The 26997-nt window shown below is 47.8% G+C and overlaps 1 protein-coding gene across 1 annotated transcript in view; it reads right to left on the bottom strand.

Moving 5' to 3' along the window:
* Window positions 1-16950: 16950 nt before the first annotated feature.
* The window catches only part of LOC119381089 (inverted formin-2), a 183256-nt gene continuing 173209 nt past the window's right edge, over window positions 16951-26997 (bottom strand). The window contains exon 13 of the mRNA XM_049412157.1: window positions 16951-20488. Coding sequence (XP_049268114.1) covers window positions 19194-20488 — 1295 coding nt within the window. The 3' untranslated portion in view covers window positions 16951-19193. The remainder of the gene's footprint in view (window positions 20489-26997) is intronic.

Raw genomic sequence — 26997 nt, 5'->3', positions numbered from 1 at the left:
TCTCTAACCTTCCGAAGCGAAGCATCGGCATGCTTGCCCTGCTGCTGCTACTACGTTAATAAACATCGTTACGTTTTATGTTGGGATCCGTCCTTCACCGACTCCGCATCCTACAGGAGTTTCATAGATGCTATTGAAGAGTGGCACGACGTTCGGGAACGAGAGAAATGAAGGGATGAGCTGGACAGCTATGTTCATTCTGCAGAGGTCTAGAAAGACATCCTAAATTGGCCCCAGTGGTGGAAGTTAAGAACGACGGCCGACGCCTTCACAATCCGCAAGGCAGATGTTGTGCGCCCCTACTGCTAGCGCAAGCAGTGCAAGAAATGTTAACGCGGCAGGATATGTGATGCAACAGAGCATAGCGTGCTTAAAGCCGGAATCTCTTGATAATTTGACTTTTGCACAATAACATGTCAAGAAATAAACTTTAAACTACGGCGCAAAACTTATATAGACCGTATATACTAGCACTGGTGTGATATATGAAAAGAATGCTATCAGATTAGATCAATTAAGTTTATTGATTGCCCTGCGAATTGGTGGGATGGGCCCGGATCCCGCAAACCCGATCCCACCCGAATCCAGCTATCATGTATATAATACAACCAGATTTATATATGACAGACAAGCGCAGACATTGCGACTCTAGAAAAGAATGCTATGACAAAAACTTCTTTTTTTCTTCCTTTCGGCTGCTTATACGTATTTCTAAAAGCACACGTTCATTATAATTTTTATCTAGGTTAATGTATTTACAAGAAAGGTAGTAAGTTTTGCTTTTTTATTCTGTTTCTCTTGCTGTGGCAAGGTGCTGCTATGCTGAAGACAGGCGCCACATTTCTATAAGGGTGAACGATTGGCGTTGTCGTTAGAGCATGCTTTAAATTTTAATAAGAGCGCATTGAAAACAAAGGAAAGAAGGCGTTCTGTTGTTTTTTTCCTTTGTTGTTATTGTGCTCCCTATCGAAACCAAACTCATGCTGCAAATCACGTTTCTTGCTACACTATCAGGGGGGTGCTGCTTTAAAAGATGTCGGCGGATCAACAGACGAGCGTTGTCTATCAGGCATGAAATTTCTTGGCAGTCGCACTCGTTGTGGGCACAACTTGAAGCAACGTGATCGGCCTCTACCACTTATTCGTGTTTACGTCTGTGTTATTTGTTTTTCTTTTCTTACCTATTTTCTTTCCTTTTTCTTTCCCCCCTATCTTCCTTTCCCCAATGTTTCCCCTTTCCCAAATGAGCAGGCAGGCGTTGTGCACCTTTAGGTGGCAGTTGTCAGCCTGTTCCCTCCCTGTTTCCTCTGTGTCTTCGTGTTTTCTATGTATTCAAACCAAATAAATAAATAAATAAATACACTATCTGCTACAAAACACTCTTGATGATCCCCACTGTAATTGCAGAAAAAATAGGTACAGTGTACCACTGCCGAACAAACGTTCATCGTACCGATAATAATAATAATATCTGGGGTTTAACGTCCCAAAACCAGTTCATCGTACCCAGTATGTCCGCTCAACTGTTTTCACCGTGAGCCACTTTTTACAAGAAATTACCGTAGGTTAAAGCATAATTGTCAGCGAAGCATGCGCCAACAAAGCAAAGATATTTGCCACTTAAAATGCCTTGCTGTCACTTACTGCTCTAGTGTGCGTACACTCTTTCTGGGGTACGACGTGGAGGAGATAAGCCATGAGCATCCAAATGTTCTTAATTCATAATATTTCATGCTTTTTTGGTCTTGCTTTTCGAAGGAATCTTTATTTGTCTCTCTCTGCTTTGTGTGCCCGTAATAATGGGAAAAGTTTCTGTCAACTGACTTCACTTTTGTTTTCTTTCGCATTCCCGTCTCTACAAAAAAACTGACTTTACCTTCTGATATGTCGTAAATATCATTTAAAAAAAGCGAAAACTTGTATTAAACACTAATCGATACGCTAAAAGAGACAGAGAGAGAGAGAGAGAGAGAGAGAGTGTGTGTGTGTGTGTGTGTGTGTGTGTGTGTGTGTGTGTGTGTGTGTTTGTGTGTGTGTGTGTGTGTGTGTGTGTGTGTGTGTGTGTGTGTGTGTGTGTGTGTGTGTGTGTGTGTGTGTGTGTGTGTGTGTGTGTGTGTGTGTGTGTGTGTGTGTGTGTTGTGTGTGGTGTGTGTGTGTGTGTGTGTGTGTGTGTGTGTGTGTGTGTGAAACAACAACAAGATTACAACACATTTCAACACTAAACACCAAAAAGATGTTTTTCCATTAATGAAAATAAAATATTTATCAAATAAAGCGTGGAAAAAATTCCAACAGGAACCTAACGAATAAGCGCCTCGTCCTGTCTTATTCGTTTCTTTCTGTTATTGTTTTTCCCGCACTTTACTCCGTAATGCACTTTTAAACTCATCGCTCTACTGTCCTTGTTATAGTCGAGTAAATATTCCTTGAGAACATAAAGGCATGCGGCTTGAAAGAAGGATAGGAAAGAAAATCTGATATATCAGCAGTGACCACCCGCCACGGTGGTCTAGTGGTTATGCTGATCCGAAGGTCCCGTGTTCGAATTCCGGCCGAGACTGCCACAGTTCGATGTAGGCGAAGTGCTAGAGTCCTGAGCTACCACTATGGCGTCCCTTATAATCACATCGTGATATTGGGACGTAAAACCCCAACCATTATTTTAGAGTGAGCAAATATTTGTGAAATAAAGCGTGGTAAAAACGATAACAAGTAGGAACGAATAAGCGCGTCGGCCTGTCTTATTCGTTAGCACCATGTTGTCGTATCTACCGTTCTTTACTTCATAATGGACTTTCACCAACTCGCCCAACTGTCCCTGTTTGCCGAGTAAATATTCTTTGGGAACAAAAGGACAGGCCGATGCATGCGTCCTGAAAGAAGGATTGGAAAGATAATCTAGTACAGGAAGAGTGTCCACCAGATCCTAATGCATAGCAGCTATATATATCGCTAGCAGATAATTGCTCCCGCTCACCGAGTACGACAAGCTTGTTGTACACTACTCGGAGCATATCATCTACAACTGTACGCTTCCGTGCGTAAACAAATTCCGCGATGCGCTTCTTGATATCGAAGTCCCACAAATTAATTATCCAGGCCAAGCGAAGCGAAGCTTTCGGACAACGACCAATCGGCCTCAACGAGATTTGTCGGTGAGGCAGTTATCTCAACGGATCGCTGGCACTCATCGATCGCTCTGGAACTGAATGCATAATTTCGACTTGGTCAACAAGTCGGACTGTGCGTGAAGGCGTTCGATAGCCGTGTCACATGCGCCGGTGATGTTTTGCATCTCTTGGTTCCTATTAATACCGCGCCATAGAAGTTCGTAGACCGTCACATGCTTGCGTAGGTATTGTAAGTTTATTGAATGTGTTCGCGTGCCGGTAGCGTAGTCAGAAATTTTTTCAGAGGGTGGATGGGGGGGGGGGGGGTTCACTATACTTTATGTATGTTCATGCGTGCGTTTATGCGTGCGCTGTGTAAATATACACATGCACAATTGAAAATTTCAAGTGGAGGGGATTTGAAACCCCAAACTACCCCTCCCTTCCTGGCTACGCCAGTCTGCCGCGTACGGCGCATAAACGGTATACCGTTTGTATTGCGCATGTGTATCGAAATATTCGGCGGGACGAATAAATTGACTGCAAGGTCTTGCAGCAGGTTCTTTGCAACGTAGACACTAAAACACGCTTGCGGATACTCCGGCGGTGGTCCCGTCGGACAGGCGAAAAGCACAGCCGCGGAATATAACCGAGCGAGGCAAAGTTCCTATTACTCTTCTTTTTTTTTTTCATCTGTGTTCGCTTTTGACAAGTTAATAATCTTGCCATGCACAGCGCCCTAGCGCTTCAGTATGTAGCGAGCAGGGGCGAAGCAGATATTGTTTCCGGGGGGGGGGGGGTGTAAAAAGTTTTCTGTGAGAAGGGGGCCTACTATGGGGTTCGAGCCCCCCCCCCCCTTTCTGGCTAGGCCAGTGGTAGCGAGAAACACGTTTCGTTCCATTACCAAAAAAACAAAAGCGTAGAAACTTAAGAAAATCGATACGGTCAGTTATCGGCCAGTGGTATAGTATAGCTGGATGTTTATACGTCGATTGTTCGGGGAACTAAGCGCGTTATGTTAGCTAACCACGGTTGCCGCTGCATCGCATTGTCCTGCTTCGTCGTTTGGTGGCATGGAATGTTGCAGAAGCTGCGAAGTCCGTCGGGTGTGGGGAGGGTGTCCGACCGGGGCAGGACGGTCGCTTTGGACGCGCCCTTCCGGCAACGCGACTTCACGCTTGCCTTGGGCGCCATTGTGCGACGCCAGGACGTGTGTCGGTCGCCACAATGGAGCCTCGGCGGCGGGATGGACCGCGGCTCCCTGGAGTCGTAACAAGCCCGAGGCTCGTCAGCCGTGTCCCCTTTCGGCCACGCTCCCATGCCCAGAGTCTTGTTGTCCTATGCTAATGACTCTGTTCGTACACCGAGTGCACGCTCTGGCTGGCCCGCCGGCGGTACCCACCTCGTTTAGGCTTAGCGCGGCAGTACCAGGGACTAGAATGTCGCCCCGCCATCGGTGACTGCACTCGACGTGGAACGAAGCAGAGCTAAACAAAAGCGGGTGGAGCTGCACCCTCCGACCGAAGTGGGCGGGAGGGGTATTGCTTGCAAACAAAGCCGTGTTGGAGCGTGTCGCACTGTTAAATCGGGTCGTTGCACCGACGCGATTGAGGGTCAGTGTCGACCGCGTCAGGGCAGGGCTAGGGATAAGCTGAAGTTCGTCGGCGTTGCTGCTCGTACGAAGCAATCGATTTGCGCGGGTATGGATAAGTAATGGTAGGTTGAGGTAGTAAGCAGCGACAGGCACGTAGCCAGGATTTTTTTTCGGGGGGGGGGGGGGGGGGCCAAGGCCTAATTATTCGAAAGAAAGTCTTTTCATGGCAAAAAGAAAAAAAAAGTTGCCCGGGAATATAAAAGGCTGGACGAATTTCGGGGGGGGGCGGCCCCCCCCCTTGCCTACGTGCCTGAGCAGCGAGCTTCCGATATGCTCCGTTTCACTTGCAAAAGAAGTTAGCCTCAGCAATAATGTTAACATGATAACTTCGCCTGTCTGTCCCAGTGTTTCATACAAAATTGTTTTACCATGGTATGATTCCACTGATAAAGGAGACGCACGACGCGTTCGAGAAGCAAGACGTGCCCCACATCTGCTCCGGGCAATACCTTCTTTTCGTGTGAACACAACGCTCCTGTTCCTCACCAGACATGTCAAACGCTTACTAAAAGTGAGCGTCTTGAACCCGTTGCGGATATTCTTCAGTAACAACATCTTCAGGAGCGCAGCGACGTTGGAAAATCTGCTTCTCGGCAACCGCCCCGGCGTGCGGGGTCTCGCCTCGCTAGAGGCTGGCCCTATCACCGGCAGCACCCAAACCCAACAGCCATGGATGTGCAAACGGAAGGCGAAGAACAGCTACCCAGCAACGTACAAACACAGCGAATGGACTCCGATAATCCGTGCGTACAAAGGTGGAGAGCCAAGCCCAGAAACGCAGGTTGTACCCTCCAATCTGTCCCGGTTTCCGCTAAGCCTACGCGTCTGCAGTCGGCGCTCCGGCCGACGCTGCCCCTGCGTCTTTCAAGCCATCCTACCGAGCTCAACCAACAACATTTGCGCGTGGCACATGCTGTCGCGCTGCGAAGTAAAACACTTCCTTTACTCCCTCCTGGCACCATAAGAGTCGTTTCCGACCAAGAGGAGGACTCGCCTTGAACGGAGCCATGGCGCAGCCACTCATGCGCGCTCTGCAAGTCACCGCTGCTGCAGGGATCTTGGAGAGCTTCACCTCCGAATACATCCTACGAATAACACCTTCACGGTCGCTACCGCTCACGAGACAACCGCCCTACATCTCGTCCAGCTCAAGCAATTGGTTCTCCAAACGACCACCTACCCAGTCGCCGCTACATCGCACCGCCGCCCTCTGCTGTGCGCGGCGTCATCTCGCAAGCCTACTGGGAGGAAAACTTCGGAGCAGATGCTACAAGGACCTCCAGACCCGCAACCCAGATGCTGATATCATCGCAGCCCGCAGAATGGGTAGGACCCTCTCAATATTGATCACGTTTGCGCACGGACCAGTACCTCACACCATACGCTACATGAGTGTAGTGCAACAGGTGCACCCCAGTACAAGGGAAGCCTAGATGCGTGCACGAACTGTCGCCGACCGGGCCACAGATACGATGTGTGCCCCCATCCCAAAAGTGGCCTCTGCTCACGGTGCGGAGACAAGCATGAACGGCAAGATGTTCCCTCCTGTATCCCAAGCTGCATCTCTGTGGGGGCCAGCACCTCACGGCACCGGATCGTGCAAGGCGAGAAATCCCCACCGCCAAACGACACAGCCTACCGCTTCAGAAGACAAAGTGCTTTACCAAGGAGGACTTTCCCCCGCTCGACAAGACCTACCCATCTACGTCTGCATGGTCCTCCGGGGCCACCAGGCCGAACGGCGCGACATCCCAAGACTCGGAAGTGAAGGCTCTGCGGGAAGAGGTAAAACAGCTCAGGGCAGCCCTCTCTACCTCCAGCCCAACTCTCCCTCAAATTTCACCACCCCCATCTTTACCAACCCTATCCGACCAGCCTCCTCAGAAAAAAAGGAGGCTGATGAGAGCCCAGCCCAACCCATAGATTTGGAAGCGAAATTTCAGGATCTCGCCAAAACTTAGAAGCCAGGTTCACAGAGCGCATCACGGCCCAAGTCACCGCACAATGTCAAATTATGATTGAATCTACTATTACCCGTATCATGGATAATGTCCTCTCCAGCATCATGACTAAGGTGGAAGAGCGTTTAGCTCATCTTACTTCTGGACTCTCAACAGGCTCTCTTCCCACAGCCCCACCTCCTCAACCCCTCCTTCGCCCCTCCACCTTACAACATGGCTCCTCCGACGGGCCCTATATTCGTTACAAATTATCCAATGGAACTGCAGGGGCTTTCGGCGGAAAGCACGACCCCCTGCAGCAAATTATTGCCAATTCTTCGGTTACCACCAGACATTATTGCTATTCAGGATGCTAATGTTTGCAGGCAACTACCAGGGTACGGTGTTATTCCATCAGCCTCAACGGATGTCCTCTCGCGTGATAACATATGTCGTAACTCTTTGCCTTTCGTGCAGCTATGATCATCACTTCGCCTATCGCTCACACCTTCATTGAAATTTTACCCCCCGAACCCTGCCACGATCCCCCCTGTTCATTCTTAACTGCTATCTTCTTCCACGACAGTCGATTCATTACTCCCCTCCCTCTCCTCAAGTCCGCCGTTCGATTGGCCGCATCAAACCCCCCTACTCATCATCGGCGACTTCTAATTGCGCTCACGTTGACTGGGGTTATCGCGCACCAACCACAGGGGCACAGTCCTATACAATGAAGCGCTCATGCTCCAACTGACCATTTTTAATGATTTTAGCCTGCCTACTCGTATTGGCAATAGTGTCACTGCCGATACTAGTCCAGACCTCACGCTTGGAAGAAATATCGCCGACCTGCAGTGGGAAAGAACGCAAACCACACTGGGTAGTGACCACCACCTAATTCGCATAGCAGTGAATTATCAACGACCTCGGCGCAAATTTACCGTTAGGCGCGTTAAGTGGGACCAGCTCCGCAAATTCAGGCAAGCGCGGCCAACACAGGCCCCCTTCGACTTTGACTCCTGGGTTAGGCAGTTGCAAGAGGACATCCGCCAGCATACCCAAACGCTAGATACAACTCCAAAAATCCCCGTTATCGACAGTAAGCTCGCCCATCTCCTGGAAGCTCATGATAACATTACGCAAAGGTGGAAAACTCAAAAGCACAACAGGAAACTAAAACTAAAACTCGCGCAGCTGCAAACCCAAATAGAACAGCACAGCACCACCCTTTGCAAAGCTAACTGGGCTCAGATCTGTGAGGACCTCCGTGGCAATCTCTCTACAACCCGCGCTTGGCACCTGTTGCGCCACATGCTAGACCCCACGCAATCTAACAACCAGACGCGTCTTAGCCTTCGCCGCCTCACTCATAACCATCGGCAGGACACAGATGCCTTCCTTACGCAGGTAAAATGCATCTATACTACACCTGGTCTTCCTAGCAAACCCCCGAGTACACAGGTTCACCCCAACCCCAGCTTGATGCCCTTATTACAGAATCAGAATTTCGTGCAGCCCTACTGAAATTACGCAATACAGCACCCGGTGAAGACCAAATTACCAATGCTGCCATCCGCAATCTTGATGATGCTTCCATATCTGATCTAGTGAACTACTTTAACGAATGTTGGGAAGTGGTACCCTCCCTGCCTCCTGGAAGCACGCCAAAATAATATTTATCCCCTAAACCTCACAACCCATTACCATCGACAATATTCGCCCCATTTCATTGACATCCTGTCTTGCCAAGGTCTTCGAGCACATAATTCTGCTCGCCTGACGACGTACATGGAAGACAATAACCTTTTCCCCACAGTATGATTGGATTTCGTGCGCATCTTTCTGCGCAGGATGCCCCTGCTCCAAATTACGCACGACGTGCATGCTTGACGATACCATACCTCACCTCACTAAAGCTATCCTGGCGGTAGACCTCACTAAGGCATTTGATAGAATTCGACACGATGCCATCTTAAGGCAACTGCAGGCACTGCAGGTAGGCCCCAAAACTTATAACTACGTTCGTGCCTTTCTCTCTGGGCGCACTGCCTCCTTGCACATTGATAACCTGAGCACGGCCCCTTATACGCTCGGCGAGGTCGGAACTCCTCAAGGCGCGGTCCTCTCCCCCTTTCTCTTTAATATTGCTCTTATCCCCTTAGCCCACAAACTTGATCTCATCCCACACCTAAAACATACCCTGTACGCCGATGATATTACCACATGGACTACTCATGGCTCTGACGGGAAATAGAGGAAACTCTTCAATTAGCAGCCGACACCATCTCAGCTCACGCGTCATCTATTGGGCTCGAATGCTCCCCCTCTAAATCTGCGCTCCTTCTCATGAGACCAAAATCAGCCGCTAACTCGCCCATTGAAATCACTTTAGAAGGAACCGCTATCCCCCTCACCCCCACACTGCGCATCCTTGGCCTCTACTTGCAGGATTCCGGACGAAATGACCACACCCTAAAAACACTCAAGACTTCCACGCAATCCGTGTTGCAGCTTTTACGCCGCGTATCCTCCATGCACAAGGGTTTAGACGAAGCGGACAACATGAAAGTTGTACATGCTTTCACGCTTAGCCGATTTTATACGCCACCCCATATCTCAAGCTGAACCGCACAGAAACTGAACGCGTGAACGCCATGATCCGCCTCGCAACTAAGGCAGCCCTGAACCTTCCTCGCAGCACAAGCACAGCCAAACTCCTTGAACTGGGCATGCATAATACCCTTTCTGAGCTAGTTGAAGCACATCTTCAGGCGCAGTATTTAAGACTTTCCGTGAGCGCCACTGGCCGCCATATTCTCGCTTCCATTCGCATAAACATACCCGCTAATCAGCCAACCTTTATACCCATTCCTCGACCACATTCATGCCTCTATAATAGTTAAACCCCTGCCCCGCAATGTGCATCCTCAGCATCACATCGCTCGCCGCGTAGCTCGCGCAAATGCCCTTCACCAGAGTTATGGACAAGCTCAGGATGCCATTTGGGTAGACGCTGCTTGTACAGCACAAGAAGCTGTAGCAGTTGCCTACAACCCTACTCTGCCTCATCCTCTGATTCACCGCCTTCCTTCAGGCTCTACAGCTGAGGAGGCAGAGGAGGCTGCCATCGCCCATAGCCCTTGCCCAATCAGACGCACAGTACATCTTCACTGACTCAAAAACTGCTCTGTACAACTACGCCAGGGGCAGGATACACCCGCCCGCCTGGCAGTTGCTGAACACCCCCACGCAAAATTTACCACGCATGGTAGAACTCCAGTGGGTGCCGGCTCATTCAGGGAACCCCGGAACGAGGCTGCCGATAAATTGGCGCGAGGATTAATACGCCGGGCTCAGGACAGCCTCGATTCGGGCTTCTCGAAGGAGCGGGCGCACACTTTTGCCGAGCTCACGCAAATACCCCGTTTGAACCGTCGGACATACCCTCCCCCAAATCCCTCCCTTACCCACTCCCAACAAATCCTATGGAGACGTCTCCAGACCCGCACTCTTCCTTCCCCTCAACTGTTGTCCCACTACTGTGGCACTTCCCCTGAATGTTCCCTGTGTGGCGAACCTCACGCCACCCTTTCCCATATTCTTTTCGGCTGCCCTGCTGATCCTCCCCCGCAGGGACAGCCTGCCATCTCCAGCTGGGAGGACTGGGAGGTCCTGCTCTCGTCTGGGGACCCGGCGTTGCAACTTGCTGCGGTGACTCGGGCTGCCGATGTCATCGCGGTGAGAGGCATGACCGTGTAGACGTGGCGTAGGACCGCGCAGTGGTCCAGGGACCGGGGGGTCCAAACACACTTGCAAATAAAGTTTTTCTCTCTCTCTCTCTCTCTCACTGATATTACCTTGGATCCTTCTCATTCTGAGTATTTGTCTGCCGTAGCTGGTTTTTAGCATTGTCCCATCTTATTCGTTACGTGCCTCATTTGCCTTTTTCTAGTGCATGATGGCCGACAATTTAGGACTATTCTTGTTAATCTTATATCTTCGTCTTTCTACCATTCCTAAGCACTTTGTTTATGGTTATATTTTGGGGGGGAAAGGCTTGCTAGATGTATACAGGATGTTTCAGCTAACTTGTCCAGGTAGTAAAAAACAGAAAGACGGCTATGTATGTCGAATTCCCACTATTGTTCCGAGCCATACGCAGCATGTCATGATATTTTTCTCCAATCCCGCCAAGCTGCGTAATCAACAAAGGTTAGCTTACGTAACTTCTAAAGTAGTACTCTAGTGAAAAATCTTCTATGCTAAAGAGTTAGCGATCGTTCAGAAACGTCGGATTATTTCATCTATGTCCAGATGTCTTTTTTTTTGTTATGCTTTGCGCAAGTTAGCAGAAACACCCTGTATCTAGGCGTGCAGTCATAGCTTACAAAATGGAATGTTTTCATGAAAAAGCTTTCCACATTCACAAATCGTTAGATAACGGAAAGTTCAAAACGAAATACGATAGCAGCCGTTCTCTTGCATTTCTACCAGGCAAGTTTCACTCAGCAAAGCTCGGTAATTTTGATTTGATATTGTGAATGAGGGAATGCATGCACATGTCCGGAAAGCCTTCCGGTGGCCAAGTTAGGAAAAGGATGCAAGCTGTACTTTATAACTAATCGAGAACAGAAAATATTGTTATTATTGCTTGTGTATGACGTATGTACTTTTCTATGTATACCGGCCAGGGCACTAATTCTGTGATGAACCTCCACTGCCTCAGCAGCGCATATGAAAAAAAACGACCATAAAACCATACACAGTAGCCATGACATGTGTAATACGTGTTCTGTATCCAACAAATGCTGGTTGAACAACGATATCCGCAACAAATGTGCCACAGGAAGCGGCATGTTCAACCAATGCTTCTCGCTATTATTGTCTTCGCTATTCAGGATTCTTAGATGAAGCGACCTGCTGCATTGTTTGACATTTCGACTCTCGTTAACACAATATTCATGGAAGAGAAAATGCGAGCAAAGAGAGAGAGAGAATGGGGTCATGTACACGTGCTTCTTTCCCAATCAATGCGCTCCTACTTTACTGTCCCTGAATAAATTAAACGACTTAGTAGTTTATTTTACATTATGAGCCTTGGCAACGGCTCAGACATCGGCTCAAGTTTAGCTCCGAGGCTCGGGCGTCCTACACGTTAATATACTTTAAAATTGCACACTCATTATAATTTGCCTTTGCTTTTCGACTTAGAACAGACTTTTTATTCGTACTGCGCGTCTCTAGATTTACTAATTTACCTTTGAAGTTTTGGATTCAACGCGGAAGCTTGGGCTAGTTGGGTGGCTGTGGAACTTGTGCATCTTAGCAAGCGCAGCGGAACAAACACAAGAGAAAGGAACACTAGACAAGACGTGTTCCAGGACGTGGATTCAGCTCATCCATATTGAACAAGAGCCTATTCGATGTCTTCAGGCCTTTGCACCGAACTTTAAGTCCCTGAATAAGTGGTACGTAACGTTATGAATAAAGTGACGGTATACAGGGTTTGTCCTAAAAGTAATGTCAATGATTAATTGCAAAGCGTCCTATACTTCATAGCAGGCTAGGACCGCTTGATATTGGTGCAGGGGAAGTTAGTTCACGCATGTACCGTCGCACTGTCGTATGCTACCATCTGGAGAGTAAGGAGAAACTTTCCGTAAACTCGTTTTCATTTCTCGTGCAAGCCACAATGCAGCGGAGAAGCGAGGTGCCCGCCGCGCATCTGCAAGGCATTACGTGCACTTTGTTGATGCGGCGGCTGATGACAATGAATAATTATGGCGGAACCACTTGTAATGGGTTGGAAGCTTTAAACGATCCACTATTTAAGTAATTCGCATTGTGTGACGCCCGGTCGTTATTTCACTCTCCTACCACGCTATATAACATACGTTAACATGAGAAAGAGAGAGAAGGAAAGACCTTGTTGAGGCCCTGAGGAAATGGATCATGGGGGCCTTATGGGCTTCCTTGACGACAAATACAAGTACACTTGCGAGGTACCACTGAGCTGTAAATCATCATAATTTTTTTCAAGTATGGAAGCACTCACTATCCATTTTTCGTCGTTCTGCGGAGAAGCGTGGCTCTCGCTACACACCTGTAAGACATTATGTGCACTTTGTTGATGCTGTGCCTGAGACGATGAAGAATATGGCTGAGCCCTTTGTAATGGGTTGGAAGCATTGAACGACCCACTATTTGCTCAATTCGCGCTGTGTGGCGCCTGGTTACAGAATTCGCGTTGTGTGACGCCTGGGTTGTTATTTTACTGTTCTACCACGCTATATTACATATGTTAATGTGGTTCCTTCCTGACATGAAGCCTGTATATAGGGTCTTTTTGCAAAGAAGTGTCAAGCATCGGCATGGCTCTGTAGCTGTTGGTATCCCCTGTTCATCAAATGCACTGCTCTGATTCCCTTTTAGAACACAGTGTTATTGAAACTCCTTTTCTGTGCAACGCTTAATGTACGCTTGTAGAAGCGCCCTTGAGTATTTTCGTTCGCTATGCATGTACATTACGCACATCTGTAATAAATACCATGAAAGAGAAAAAAGGAGCACCGGCATGGCTCTGGGGTAAAATGGGCTGCCACACAGACAGCCGAGGTTGGAACCCCGTTCCATCCTGGATATTTTTCCTTATTTCGTTTTTCTTTTTTTTTTCTTATTTCGCGTGATAGCGGTTACTGACACCGGCGGCGGACAACTACGGCGCCAAAAATGGCCGGTCTTGTGATCTCATAAACAGGTTTCGCTGTAAAACAAAAGGATGGTTATTGCAAGATTTTTCGTATTTTGCGCGTTGCGGAACGACCTGCTCCTGGGACGAGCTTTTAGTTACGATTGGGGGTGGTTCAGTGGAGCTTCACGTCTTGGTGTTCCCGTAGAAGACGTGGCGTAAAGCAAACATTTTGTTCTTGTCCCCTACGACATAAACTACGAGACACGTAAATGCTCAGACATTAACTGACTTCAGCTTCAGTGATCGTTGTCAAACGGCATATCGTAGGCAGACGTTCGGTGAGCTTTGAAAATTACCCTATATATTTACGCAGCCAATTCTACACTTCAGATAACTGCTCTATGTGCGGCCCTGATCACCTTATTCGTTCACATACTACATAGCGCTACTATATACATTATCAATGGTTGAGTGTATCAGGGCTCATGAGGAGCCCGTTATATGCACCATTTGAAATAAGTGAAGACGGCTGCGCCGAGTACAATGCAGGTGAACGCAATCAAGATGGGCAGTGCAGGATACGAAAGGAGAATGGCTATTCGAGCATATATGTGCAGGGATGACTTCAGGCTGATAGCGAGCCGAAAATTTTTCACCCGTCGATTTTGATGCTTCGCGCTGTTCATGCATGGTATACCTTCTTAGATCACTGCGCTTCAAGCTGTGACGGCTGACACTGCCATTGACTTCAGACTTTTGCGAAGCCGTGACCGGCTGGCGGCAGAAAGTGATTTGTGTTTAAATCCTGTAGCTCATTGCCAGGAGCCTCTTGCAGACTTGTATACACGTTACAAAAAAAAAGTAACGAATTACTTCCTTTGAACAGTTTAATTGGCAATGTTTTACCAATCGCTACCCCAAGAAGCGATTGAGGAATTACCGAAGAGTGACGGATCGCTTCAACGTCACTCTTTCCTCCCAAATTTTATGCACATCGTACAAATATATAGAAAGCCCGGCTATTTCACCGCATCCTCGGAAGCGCTTCACATCGTGTTTTTCTCATCACGAACAAGTGCGTTTAAATTTTCGTTTGGTCATCGCTTTTCTTTTCTTTTCTTTTTTTTCTTTTACAGAGGAGCTGTTAAAAGCCGACTGTTAGTCCGTGCAGAGCGAGCAGAAATTATCATCATCATGAACCGGCGCTCTCTTTGTCCTCTTCTTCATCGTCGTCGTCCCTTCACCTTCGCTCCTAGAACACGTGCGCCGATTTCTCCGGCGCGGCATGCAGTAACTCTCATGGGCGAAACAAGGAGTGCAGAGGGAGAGAGAGAGAAAGATAGAGAAATAAAGATAAAGAAAGAGAGAGGTTCTTGGGGAAATATTTTTCTTGGCCTGGCGGGAGATTCGAAACCGCGTACCCCCGATCCGAAGGCGAGCATCATGACCACTCGGATAATTCAGGCATTCTAGTAGAGCATAGCATAGACTTGTACAGTATAGTGTAGCAAGGGGGTGGGAAAGAGAAGTGAGGGTGAGGTGGAGAGAAAGGAGGAGGGAAGAACGAGTACAGAGAGAGCGAGAGAGAAAGAAAGACAAAGAGAGAAAGAAAGGGGAGAAAGAGAGACAAAGACTGGGGTCGAGAGAACGACTGAAAGAGAGAAGAGAAAGAAGAAAGAAAGAAAGAAAGAAAGAAAGAAAGAAAGAACGAAAGAGAGAAACACAGAGAAAGAAAGGGAATAAAAGAGAAAACGATAGAAAGATAGAAAGAAAGAAAGCGAAGAAAGAAAGAAAGAAAGAGAGAAAGGCATAGACAGAGAAAGAAAGAGATGGAGAGAAACAGATACAAAATATAGAAAAAAAGAGCACGCATAGCGGCATATCCATGTATAGTATAGTGATGCAAGGGGTGGGAAAGAGAGAGGTGAGAGGGTCAAAGCCTAGCCAAGCCAGGGCCAGCTAGGTGCCCACCAGCTCTGCTGTGACCCAGCCTTGCACAACTTAGTGCAAACTGTGCTAATTTTTTTTTAAGTCTCAAGACCAAATATTACACCATAAAGCTGAATTTCATGATTTCAGGACATCTGCCGTTGTATCTGCGTGACCATTGTGATGCGCAGTTGAGTGCGAGGACACGCGTTCGATTCCCGACTATGTCAGTAGCATTTCGATGGAGGCGGATATGATGAACAGCCGTGTACCCTGCATTCAGTGCACGTTAAAGAACCTCAGGTGACAAAAAACTAATCCGGAGTTCTCTCACTACAGCGTTCCTTATAATATATATTGTGCAATTTCCATATCTTTGACTGCGCAATTTCATAACGATAATATAGCACTTTCACGATGACGACCGCAACCGCCTCGTTACGCAATGGAAAGACGCAAGCACACTTTTTAGCTTTGAAGCACACTTTTTAGCCACAGGCGCTCCTTTCTTTCTGTTTTATGTTACCGGCCCATTACACGTAGAGCTACTGCCTTGCGCAAACCGCGCCCGAATGTGCGGGAACATTGCAGATTATTTCAGAATCTCCTGTTAGACTTGAGCGCGCAAACGCGAGCAGTTGTGTTTATTCTGGAACTAACGCGGCCACCAGCGATGACCAGCGATGAGGCCCGAATGTTCGATGCCGCATGTATAAATGCCGACGCGCCTTACCGCAGATCAGATTACCGAAGGCCATAGGCATGCGCACAGGGGGGGGGGGGGGGCGACCGCCCCCCCTAATCACGGGGGGGGGGTGCAAATCTGCCCCGTACATTGACCCTTCTAGTCACCTAAGAGGGGGGGGGGCTCAAAATCTGCCCCATACATTGACTTAGTAGGGTGGGGGGGGCGCTGCAACGAACCTTTGCCCCCCCCCCCCTGATAGGGAGCCCTGCGCACGCTTATGCCGAAGGCCGACACGCTGTTCGCCGCTATCAGTGTAAGCGTGTATTACTTGTACAGTACTCAACAATTTAAGTAACGCACATACCATCGTTTCCACCGTCTTCAGTTCGGATCATATCGGCGTAATTTCGACTCGAATCAGAGCCAACATTATCTTTAGAGACCTGACACATAGCGACATGACGTGGTTATCTCAAGAAATTGCGCATACCAATCGTTATACTAAAAAAATTTGATGTCGTGTTTGAATCCGTGAGTACTGTGTTGACTTTTCGTTTCCCGGGTCCAAGTTCGCCCAAATAAAGAGTTTCTTCTGGAACACGCCAACTGCTGCCATCTTCAATGCCACGACCACGTGACAATATACACATATAACACACAGTGGGGCTTCGCGTCCCAAAATCACAACATGCTTATGAGAGACGCCGTAGTGGAGGGCTCCGGAAATTTCGACCGCCTGTCAGTCTTTAACGTGCACTTTCTAGCAGTTCGCCTCAACGTTGAAGTGCTGCTGTCGCCTTGCTTCGGGGAAAGTTAATTTCTCTAATACGCAGGTATTCAAGAAAAAGGATAAGATAACAGTTGGGACAACCTAACCTGACAGGTTCTTTTAAAAAATGGTCTTGAGTCAACCTATACTTGTGCGAGGCATATAAGTGCGAGGCAAACTATATAAGTGCGAGGCAAACTATTTGAATGCTTATTACTTTCATACTTTCCCTAAGTGACCGGAAGCCGTCGCAGGGCGCGTGTGTGCACCACGGCGAGTTTGGAGTCGCACGAAAGGGCAGCAGGAACATGGCATATACTTTATTTTGGCACACTTTCAGCATTTTTCATACGGCAAATATATAAAGTTCAGTCCGCCTGTCAAAGAGGCGAACTTGGCACAACACGTTTTTCTCCGGACTAGCTTACTACACTAATGCAGGTGAAGGACGAATGGCATACCACTTCGCGGTAGAGCAGAGGCCCCTTTTCTGCCTTTCGTTTCCAGTTAATATAAGCCTCATTAGAAAATGAGAGTCGATAGAGCTAATCGATTGCTTAAATAGCTTTTGTAACCCAAACACTTATAACAGAAAATTTCATTTGCTCGTCGATTGCACATTTCAGTTAGTAGAGTGCAGGAAGATCGTTTTGAGGCCGCTGAAGTTAGCACCTCCGTATATATTCCGACGTTGAAACTAAAGATATATTTTCAAAGATATGTTCGTACGTTAAAGCGGAACTCATGATGTACGTATGTTATGAACACGAAATATTCTTCTTGACAAATTAGATTGGCGGTGATACGGAGGGGGTGATGACCTTTCATGTGAGGAAAAATTGTCATAAAAACGAAGCTACAGAGGAAACCTTTACGCGTGTATCGGAAATAAACATCTTAGTTTTAAAAAATCAAGCTTTTTGCGCCCCGAATCAGGCAGGTTTTTTCAACTGCGAAGTTGCTTTTTCTTTCTGAAAAACTGATTGTTTTATTTTTCTGTAAATTCGCTTTGCTGTCGGATGTATTGTGACTGCTCTATTCATGAATCGCGATGTCATAGCTATTTTTACGCAACCAAGCGTAATTTCATGTAAAAAAACATGACACTTCGTAAATTTGCCGCATGCGCAGTCTGTAGAAGACACGTTGGCTCTGTAAAAGTCCTTCTTTTTTTTCTCTGTAGTGTAATAGTATATATGCAGTCGTTTACTGTTTTTCCCTTCTTTTGCCACGGTGAAAGCGCCACAGCCTCGACTAAAAAGGGGGTATCCTTACTCCGTCAACCTAAGCTGACTCAAGAGAACGGAAAAATGGGCGAGTCGGTCACAATTTGATGCAACGAGTGGCGCGAACGACGTGGGCGGAAAGAAAGCACTCGTGCTGAGCACTTCTTCTCCGTATAACTATTTTAACTCGTTCAGTTAAAGATAATCACATCTGGTCTGACTTCCAAACTGTACGATACTCTTAATTCCTCAATCATTATCATAACGCATATTTTAAAAATGGTAGGTCGCATTTCAGCTGCCAAATTCTCGCCCTATATAACTCATTGTGAGTACGTGACATGCTACAGGAATATCATGAACATCACTATTACCTTTTCTTCGTCTCTGTATTTATCGTTCGCGCTACCCGTTGCGACAGGCCTTATACTGTGCACGGTGGCGCAGACCAGTACCGGCTGATCCACGCCTCTTTACATCACCAGTAGACGTGCAGGTAATCGTTCCTGTGCAGGATTTGGGGACACGCGCACATGGCACCGTCTCTCGGCGGCCTCCGTGGCGCCGCAGCCGTAACTGAATGGGAAATATGTGCTGAAAGCAAAAAAGATATCCGACGAACAAAGCTCGCTATCAATTGATTCTCGGTGTTATACAACACGTATCTACTGGAACAAAGTTTGTCAATGTGGCTTTTTGGCCTAATTGGTTAAATGAAGTTGCCGCTTGTCCCGTTGTGTCTGCCTCGTCCCTGTCTGCTAGCGCCATGACACCTTTTGATCTACTGGAATATTCTGGTGAAATTCCAACAGCGTGACGCAAAGTCGTATATGTTCCCAGAAGATTTCAGTATTTCACACAGAGACACCCCCGAGGTTCTTATAAGCCGTTTGACATATATTCGAATACCCTGGAAACCAAGGCGAATTGTGGTGCTATATTAGAATTTGACCATAATGTTCCAGTGGGTCATTCGTAAGCAGAACCGTCAGTCAGCTTTTATAACTAGTTTTGTTCGTGGCGTATTGTATATTTGGGGGCTTTGTCCCGTTCACTCAAGGGGGGGGGGGGGGGGGGCAGAGCTGCCGCCGAGAGATAGTGCCACTTGCGCGGGTCCCCAAATTCTGGTCATGTCAAGTGGTGACGCTAAATGGTGTACAGCTGCACAGTCCATATATGTAATCATTCACTGCAGGCTCATGCCCGTCCTTGAGCTGCGCCACCGCGAACCAGGTATATGCTGGTTCTCCTGCGGTGTCTTCGTTCTAGACGGTCGCTGTCCCACCGATCGGTCGCGAAGGGGCGTTAACGGTATTCGACGCTGCAGAGCAACGTTCGCTGAGTGTGTTCCGAAGAGAGGAGATGAGGGAGTGATCAGCGGTGGGGATGATCCGAACGGTGGTGACTGCGTGTTTCCGTTGGTCACAGGCAGCGGTCCCGACCTCGCAGTCCAGGCTGATGTGGCCCTCATGAAGGGTTTCTCCGACGGAGACACTCTTGAGCTTCTCTTGAGCACGGTGCTTCCGGGCATTGTGGGTATGGCACTGCGAGGCCAGCCTTCCCTTCTCGCGGGTGTTGTCGTCGGCGGAGATACGCTGCTCGGAAAAGTCGGCGGAGTCGCTGGCAGCAGAGGTGGTGATTGCAAATTCGTCGTTGACGGCGGTGTTACTTGAGGCGGTGGTGTCGCCCTGGTAGGCGATGGTGTCGTCCGTGGAGTTGTTACGGAAGGGGTTGTTGTTATTCCGTAAGGCTGAGTTAGCCGGGGAGGAGGTGTCACGCGGGAAGGCGGGGTCGTCAGTGGAGGTGGCGTCGCCCGTGGTGTGAGTTGAAGCGGTGGCGTTATTCTAGGGGGTGGCGACGGTAAGCCATTACCCTGGTGTGGCTGGCTGTTTACCACGGTAGAAGCGATGTTGGGCGTTGTAGGTGGCGTCGTCATGTTCGTAGATTGAGTAGATGTCGGTGTTGGCGACGGCAGGGCGCTTCGTCTGGGAGGGCTACTGCTGTGGACAAAGCTGACTTGGGCAGTCGGGGTGGTCGTCGGTACTGCGGGAACTGCCGGCACCGGTGATGGTGGAGGGATTCTCTTGATAGGAGCGGCAGTCCGACGAGAAAAGTCAACCTGGGTCGTTGCTTCGGGTGTGCCGAGTGGTGCCGTACATGCCGGAGTAATCGGCGGGGGTGGCGACCGCGTAACGGACTTGTCTGACGCGTCGTGTCGAGGAACACTCCTCGGGGATTCTATCGACGGCGTCGTTGTCGTGAAACTTGCAGCCGTTGTGGAAGTGGGTTTTGCCAACGAGCGCCTCGGTGTGTACGACGGCGCGTCGGCAGCCGGGAAAGAGCTGGTAGCCGGTTCACGAGGTGTTGACGCCGGAGGCGTCTGCTCAATCTCTCGTGAAGGCACCCTTTCACGAGATGTAGAGTCCTCTGAGAGGTCCGCAGCCCAGCGCCGTCTCGCTTCGCGGCGCGACGCCCGTCGTCCTGCGCAAAACGAATGAACACACAGAGCTCTCAAGTATGCCTTCCGGAATACGCGCTAAAGCCCTTGGACAAGAACATTGCGTGGGAGGACTGCCCTGGTTAGGAGCAGCAGGCTAGAGACGCGTTCTTCAGGCCAACTCCTTTATCTTCAATAAATAATACTAAGCGCATGCAGCTGGGCTTTTTGGTTTTGGTTATAGCTATGTAACATGATACTGGTGAACAGGACTCGGCCTAATGGAGAGACAGCAACAACGCCAGACTTTCACTAAATTTTATTGCACACGAAAACATTCCTTTTATACTCTATGAGGAGCTGCCCGGCTGATCACCTATCCTTGCGCCTTGGCTGTAGGTGCTCCTAATGGAGCATTAAAGCGATGCTTTCGTGCACAATAAAATTTAGTTGAAGTCTGGCGTGTCTCTCCCATCGCCCGTGCCCTGTTAGCCAGTATAATGTTACATAGCATTAAATGTTATCTTCATCTCCTTGCGATTTAGGAGACGGACACAAGCGCTGTCTCTTCCGTCAGGTAAGTTGCTTCTACGACTAAATTACTAACAATCCCGGTCACTTGCTCAGAAACGATCTTAAACCTCACGCATAATAATGCAATGAACTCATGGGGGCTTACGCTCCCAGAATATGTACAACTTGTCAACAAAGAAAATGGTGCAGCGGATCAGTTCTCTATATGATGTTACAATTTCGAAAAAGTTGCTATTGTATAATGCGTCTACATTTTTCACCAACTGTAATGCCTATATTTAGGTACCAGAACCGGAAATTAGACACGCGAAAGCACGTTCATCAGAAAAGCTGCAACATCGCAGAGTCCTCATGACAGACCATTATATATTTGCTTTCAGAAAGTTCAAACTTAACTGTGTGATGCAACGTAATGTCTGAGTTAAGCCATAGTCTATGCCTTGGAACCTCTACGGTGAAATTTGATGTAGTCAGATAACGCAAGTCAGTTCATCACGTCTCTTCTTTCAGCGGAGGGAGGTAGAGGAGACTGGGATTCTACCAATAAAACTGAGCGTCATGAATATCGTCCAAAGTTTTGCTATACGAGAATTGAAAGTTATTTCGTTTAGTATCACCCTGAAGCCGGTGCGTAGCGAAAGCAGAAGAGGTATAAAGATGCGCATTCACCGTTTTTGCCTCGTTATTGTCTCAAGACAGTGGCGCTTGACGTCATAATATGATGTCAGCCACCGCCGCTCAAATATCTACGCTCATTTCTGTGTATTGACCATACGACGCCTGTTTCATGGACAATAAAAAATTAACTGGAAAGTGAGACTGAAAAAGAAGTGCAGATGACAGCGGGACATAAAACCCAACTGGCCTAAGCCTGCAAGCCGAACTTTCCACGCACGTTTCAGCGGGAATGAAAAGAAAGCGTTAGCACAAACGTTCGCTTGAAAGAGAAGCGATGAACAGAGAGAGAACATAATCGTAAAACCCACGTGACCTCGAGAGGGAGGACTATACAAGACAGTGGAGCGCAACGAGCTACGTATTCGTCGGATCCCTTTCTGCACGTTCTTCGATATATCTTTCCTACTTGCTGTATTATTGCATCCACTGTGTCCTTTTTAAGCGCCCTCTCATTAGTTTGAAGCAGCTCGACGTTTGGACGTCATTCATGCGAGCTTTTTCGAGCATATGTAGGTTGAAACGACGTCTCATTGTATTCGGTGCTGTGAAATGAAGCTATTCACTGCACCGTCGACCTCGCGTCTATGTCGCAGGATCTTATGCTCGCAGCTTTTCGAGCTCGCTAATGAAGACTGTATGCCTCAGGGTCAGTCCTACAAACTAATGACGTTTTTTTCATTGCCACCACCATTCAACAATGGGAGTTGATCGTTATCAAGGCGCTGAAGGTGTCTCTCAGAGAGCGTGACCGAGGGTGAGCGAAATGCGCGCTTTACTTTTTCTTTATAGAAACAATATGGAGGGAGGGGGGGGGGCTGTTTTCAAAACTGGCTGTCCCAATACACAGTTAAAAAAGCGAAGCTACCCGCTTGGTCCTAAGCCTGCGCAGTGGCTGCCACGAAAGACGCAGGTTCGATCCCGACCGCGGGCCGGTCGCATTTCAACTGAGGCGAAATTTTATATAGCCCCTGTACTGTGCGATTTCAGTGCACGTTAAAGGAAGCCAGATGGTCGAAATAATCCGGAGCCCTCCCACGGCATCTCTCAAAGCGCGAGTCGCTTCGGGACGTTAAACCACACAAACCAAACCGTCCGATCATTTGGTCTTGTTTGAAAGAAGCGTGACAAACTCGTGGTCTTATTCAATCGTTTACCCTTCATAGCCAATGAATACCCAGGCGACGAGTTGCCGCGAAAGAAGCGACTTGTTTGAATCAACAAAGCCAGAGCGCTTAGAGTTAAAGAACTTATTTATTCACGTTAAAAAGACTGGACGTGCAAACACGGACACAAGAGAGAAGTAAAGACACCCGGCACACCTTATTTAGCTCTACACTGCTTTTTATGCGGATGCTTCCCTCGAGAACTAAAGTCGGGTTTCAGGATGTTCATGTACTGAATGAGACGAGAATAAATTTTCGGCTGCAAAGCCTAGGAGGCTCAAATAAGCGCACTTGCTATTAGAAGGAGTAGCTAACCTTGAGCTCGAGCACAGCTCAGAACAACGGAACAGCAATTAAGAAAATATAGCGCTCTGTGTTTCACGTTTAATTACGCCGTCATTAAGGTGTGACCTCGTTGATCTGTTCTCATTACATTAACGAGGGCACCGTAATGATGTGGCTTATCCGTTGTAATAAATAAGCACGCCCCCTTATAGACTTTTCAGCCCCTGGGGCACAACGACGTTAAGTAGTTTTCCCCTGCGAATGGAGAGAGATGCCAACAGGAACCAGATGCTTTTCTCTCCGTGCGTAATGTTCTCTGCAGTTGTTTATAGCCATGCGCAGCCTCGGTGACAACGTGAAAATGTTCAGTACAACCAGTGGCGAAGTGGCTCTATAAGAGACGCTGAGCTAGCTTGGAACGAGGCGAAAGAATGCTGACCGCACAAGCCGCGGGGCAAACTTGTCGCAATTTTAAACACTCCTCACGCTCCGCTGAAAAAGACGAGGACGACGACAGAGGAGGAGGAGAGAAAGTCAGGTGCTTAGCCTGCGCATAGACCGGCTTGTTACACTGTATTAAGGTAAAAGCGTAGATAATCGAAATATTAGTGTAAATACCAAAAAGCCCATATAACCACTGAGGGCTGGTGTAAAACTGGTATTCAGATTGCCACGTGCGTTTCTTATTATCACTTTTGCTATATTCGGTTTTCGCCCACAAAGACTGTCAGCAACGCTCAGCGCAAACCGCGCCTCATTGTTCGAGAAGGTTCGCGATTATAGCAGATCGTTTTGTTAAGATTGCGCGCAAGACGCGAACACTCGAGCTTATTCTAGAGCTTGCGCGACAACCAGCGATAATGCTGGAATATTCCACGGCACATGTATAAATGCCGACGCGCTTCACCGCTAGTTAGTTGATCGACGGCCGACGGCCTGTTCGCCGCTATCAATGTACAGCGTGTAATGCTGTAGTTTGAGTTTTCATTTCCCGGCCACAAGTTTGGCCAAATAAACAGTTTCATCTTGAACACGCCGGCTGCTGGCTTCGTCGACGTCACGACCACGGACAATATAATAGTAATTGTTGGGCATATGTCCCAAAACCACGACATGATTATGAGAGGCGCCGTAGTGGAGGGCTCCGGAAGGTTCGACTACCTGGGGTTCTTTAACGTGCACCTAAATCTAAGCACACGGGCCTCAAGCACTTCGCCTCCATCGAAATAGCGGCCTCCGCGGTCGGAATTCGAACCCGCGACCTTCTGGTCAGCAATCGAGTACCATAACCACAAGACTACCGTGGCGGGTAATGAACAAAACAAGCGTTCCTATTTCTTTCGAATACTCCGTTATGCGAAAGAGTGTAAATGCCCGCACCGAGCGAGTCCTCCCTGTCCGAGCCGTGCCTGAGGAAGTCAAACAGCTGGTCGTCACTGGCCATCTCGGACGAGGAAGGTCGACTGCGGCGAAAGCTGCGGCGAAGGCTGTTCGAAGGACTAGCGTCCGGGGAGCTGGCGCTAGTCGTGAAACCACGCTCATCTGTGGTGCGAAGTCTCGGCATGTCGCCGGGACCTCGCGGCTGGCCGCCATCGGGCTCGGCGATGGAGCGCCTGCGGTTCTCCTGCGTCGGAAACAGGAACGGGATAGTGTGCGTAAATAATAATAACAAAAAGCCGTCATGACCCATCTCACGCTGACTGTTGAAGTCTGTCTGATTAGTGTGAAGGCAATGTAAAAGCATGACTTTATAGACATGACAAGCTGCCACGCCGTGCACTAATATCGTTCACCCAAACGGCTTCAACCGAATGCGTGTAGAATGCGACGGGACAAAAGTTTAGCGAGTAGATGACGTTTATTTATTCGAGGTACCTGCAGCGCCCGAAGCCATTACTGCAGGATTACAGAAAAGAGAGAGTGATCGGACAAACGGCAACTGAAGTAACAAAATGAACATAACTGCAACAGAACTACAAAACAAAACAAAAAGAAAGAAAGGATCACGCCGCTATGCATCGAACAATTTCGGAAGGTTCGGTGCCAGAACACTATACCCGAAATTTTCTGAGCGCTGCATACCCACATCTACCCCTCTTTTCGGGAAAATAAATGTCATTTAGCAATCAAGTCCTCGAAGTCCTGTGCGCACTCGTATTTTTATGCAGTTATCACAGTGAACGAAACAACTAACGGCTCGGCTTCATTAAAGCAGAAAAATGACTAAGATATTGTCTGGGCGCAGGCTCTCTTTCTTTCTTTTTCTTTTTTTACCTGCGGTGTATAACACACTCCGAAAAATATTTCTGGCTACGTCACTGATAGCAGCTCTATATTTAATCCTGCCTAATAATTTTTTTAAAATAAATTTTTTCAAAAGAAAAAGAACTCGCTAAATTAATAGGTTAACTTTTTGATTTGTACGGTACAGTATAATACCGTTTTTCATGACATTGTTTTTTTTTATTTCCTCCTCACTTTTCCGCGAGCCCAATCAGAAGCAGTGCCGAAGCGAGCTCGATAAGCAACACCGAAGTCGCGAAAACTAGGCGAAAAAGTCCAAGAATGTCATTCGGAATAAAAAGCATCAGGAGTTCCGGCACTCGCGGAAACTATATGGCAACGGCTCTGCACACAGCCAAATTTTGCCCTGCGAGTGTGAGCCTGGGTTTTCCAGTGTTTCCGTTCTTGGCAAGAGTAAAGATACCCTGGCACGGGAGGCCATGGGAGCGTATTACATTAAAAAGAAGCAAGAAATGCGTGTAAGTGACACATCTGTTCTGTGTAGCGGCGTGTTAAGTTTCTGTCAGTCTTTTCTAGAATAAAAGCTTTTTTTTTTTTGTCATTTCCCTTATCCAGTGTATTTTTAAGGAGCGTGTGAGACGACGTACATTGTGCATGGTTACTACGGTTATATATGTCGCTGCTTTTCTGAGAATAAAATTAGTTGCGAGTGGCGCCCTTTTCTGTTCTGTCTCGAGTCCTCCCTTGGTGGTTAGGCGTCTTTTTGTGTTGTACAAACTTTTGCCCGTTGTACAACTTCTTACTGCGTGGTCGCACAAAGAAAGGAAAGGCCCAGTTTTTTAAGGGAAGTGTGATAGCTGTGTGAATGAAGGGGTAAAAACTCTGAGACGCACGCCGAAGACGCACATTCGCAGATGCGGTATATATGCGGAGAGTCGCATAAAGGGTAGTAACAATAACTGACTTTGACATATATATATATAAAAGTACGAGCATATTGTCAGCACCAGCATAAACATTCAATACTACAAAGCAACAAGTACACACAAAAATGCAGAAATCTACGCAGCATGTGCAAGGAAACCCCAAAGTGAGTTACGCCACCCGTGCTTTAGTGCACGGCGCATATTCTACGCGCATGCCATGTCTGGTTTGGACGGCAGCGAGTAGCAAATAATATAATGGGTTAATTAACCAAATTAAGTAATTATTAACTAATTAAATAATTAGTTAGTTAGTTAGTTAGTAGTTAGTTAGTTAGTTAGTTAGTTAGTTAGTAGTTAGTTAGTTAGTTAGTTAGTTAGTTAGTTAGTTAGTTAGTTAGTTAGTTATCGCTCATCGATTTATTTTACAGAGGTGGGGTTCGTTGGGCTTGTTGGTCGCACATTCGTGAATGGCAAAAACCGCACGAAAGGAGACGTAGAACGAGCGAAGGTCCTGTGTGTTTCTTCGCTTGTGCTACGTCGCCTTTAGCACCGCTTTTCCTATTTACACATTTGTTTTAGTTAATTTCGAAACATACGCATAAGCAGCGGGCTCGCGCGCGGAAGCTCGAGAATGAGTTGTTTCGAAGTTCCGGAATTATCGTCACCTAAGGAATGACTAACTGCTGAGCTAGTTGGTCTTGCACAGCTGATGTGAAGAATTAG

This window comes from Rhipicephalus sanguineus, chromosome 2 (genome assembly GCF_013339695.2).
Source record: "Rhipicephalus sanguineus isolate Rsan-2018 chromosome 2, BIME_Rsan_1.4, whole genome shotgun sequence".
Classification (NCBI taxonomy): domain Eukaryota; kingdom Metazoa; phylum Arthropoda; class Arachnida; order Ixodida; family Ixodidae; genus Rhipicephalus; species Rhipicephalus sanguineus.
The sequence above is the reverse complement of the archived record's forward strand: the minus strand, read 5'-3'. Positions and strand labels throughout refer to the sequence as shown.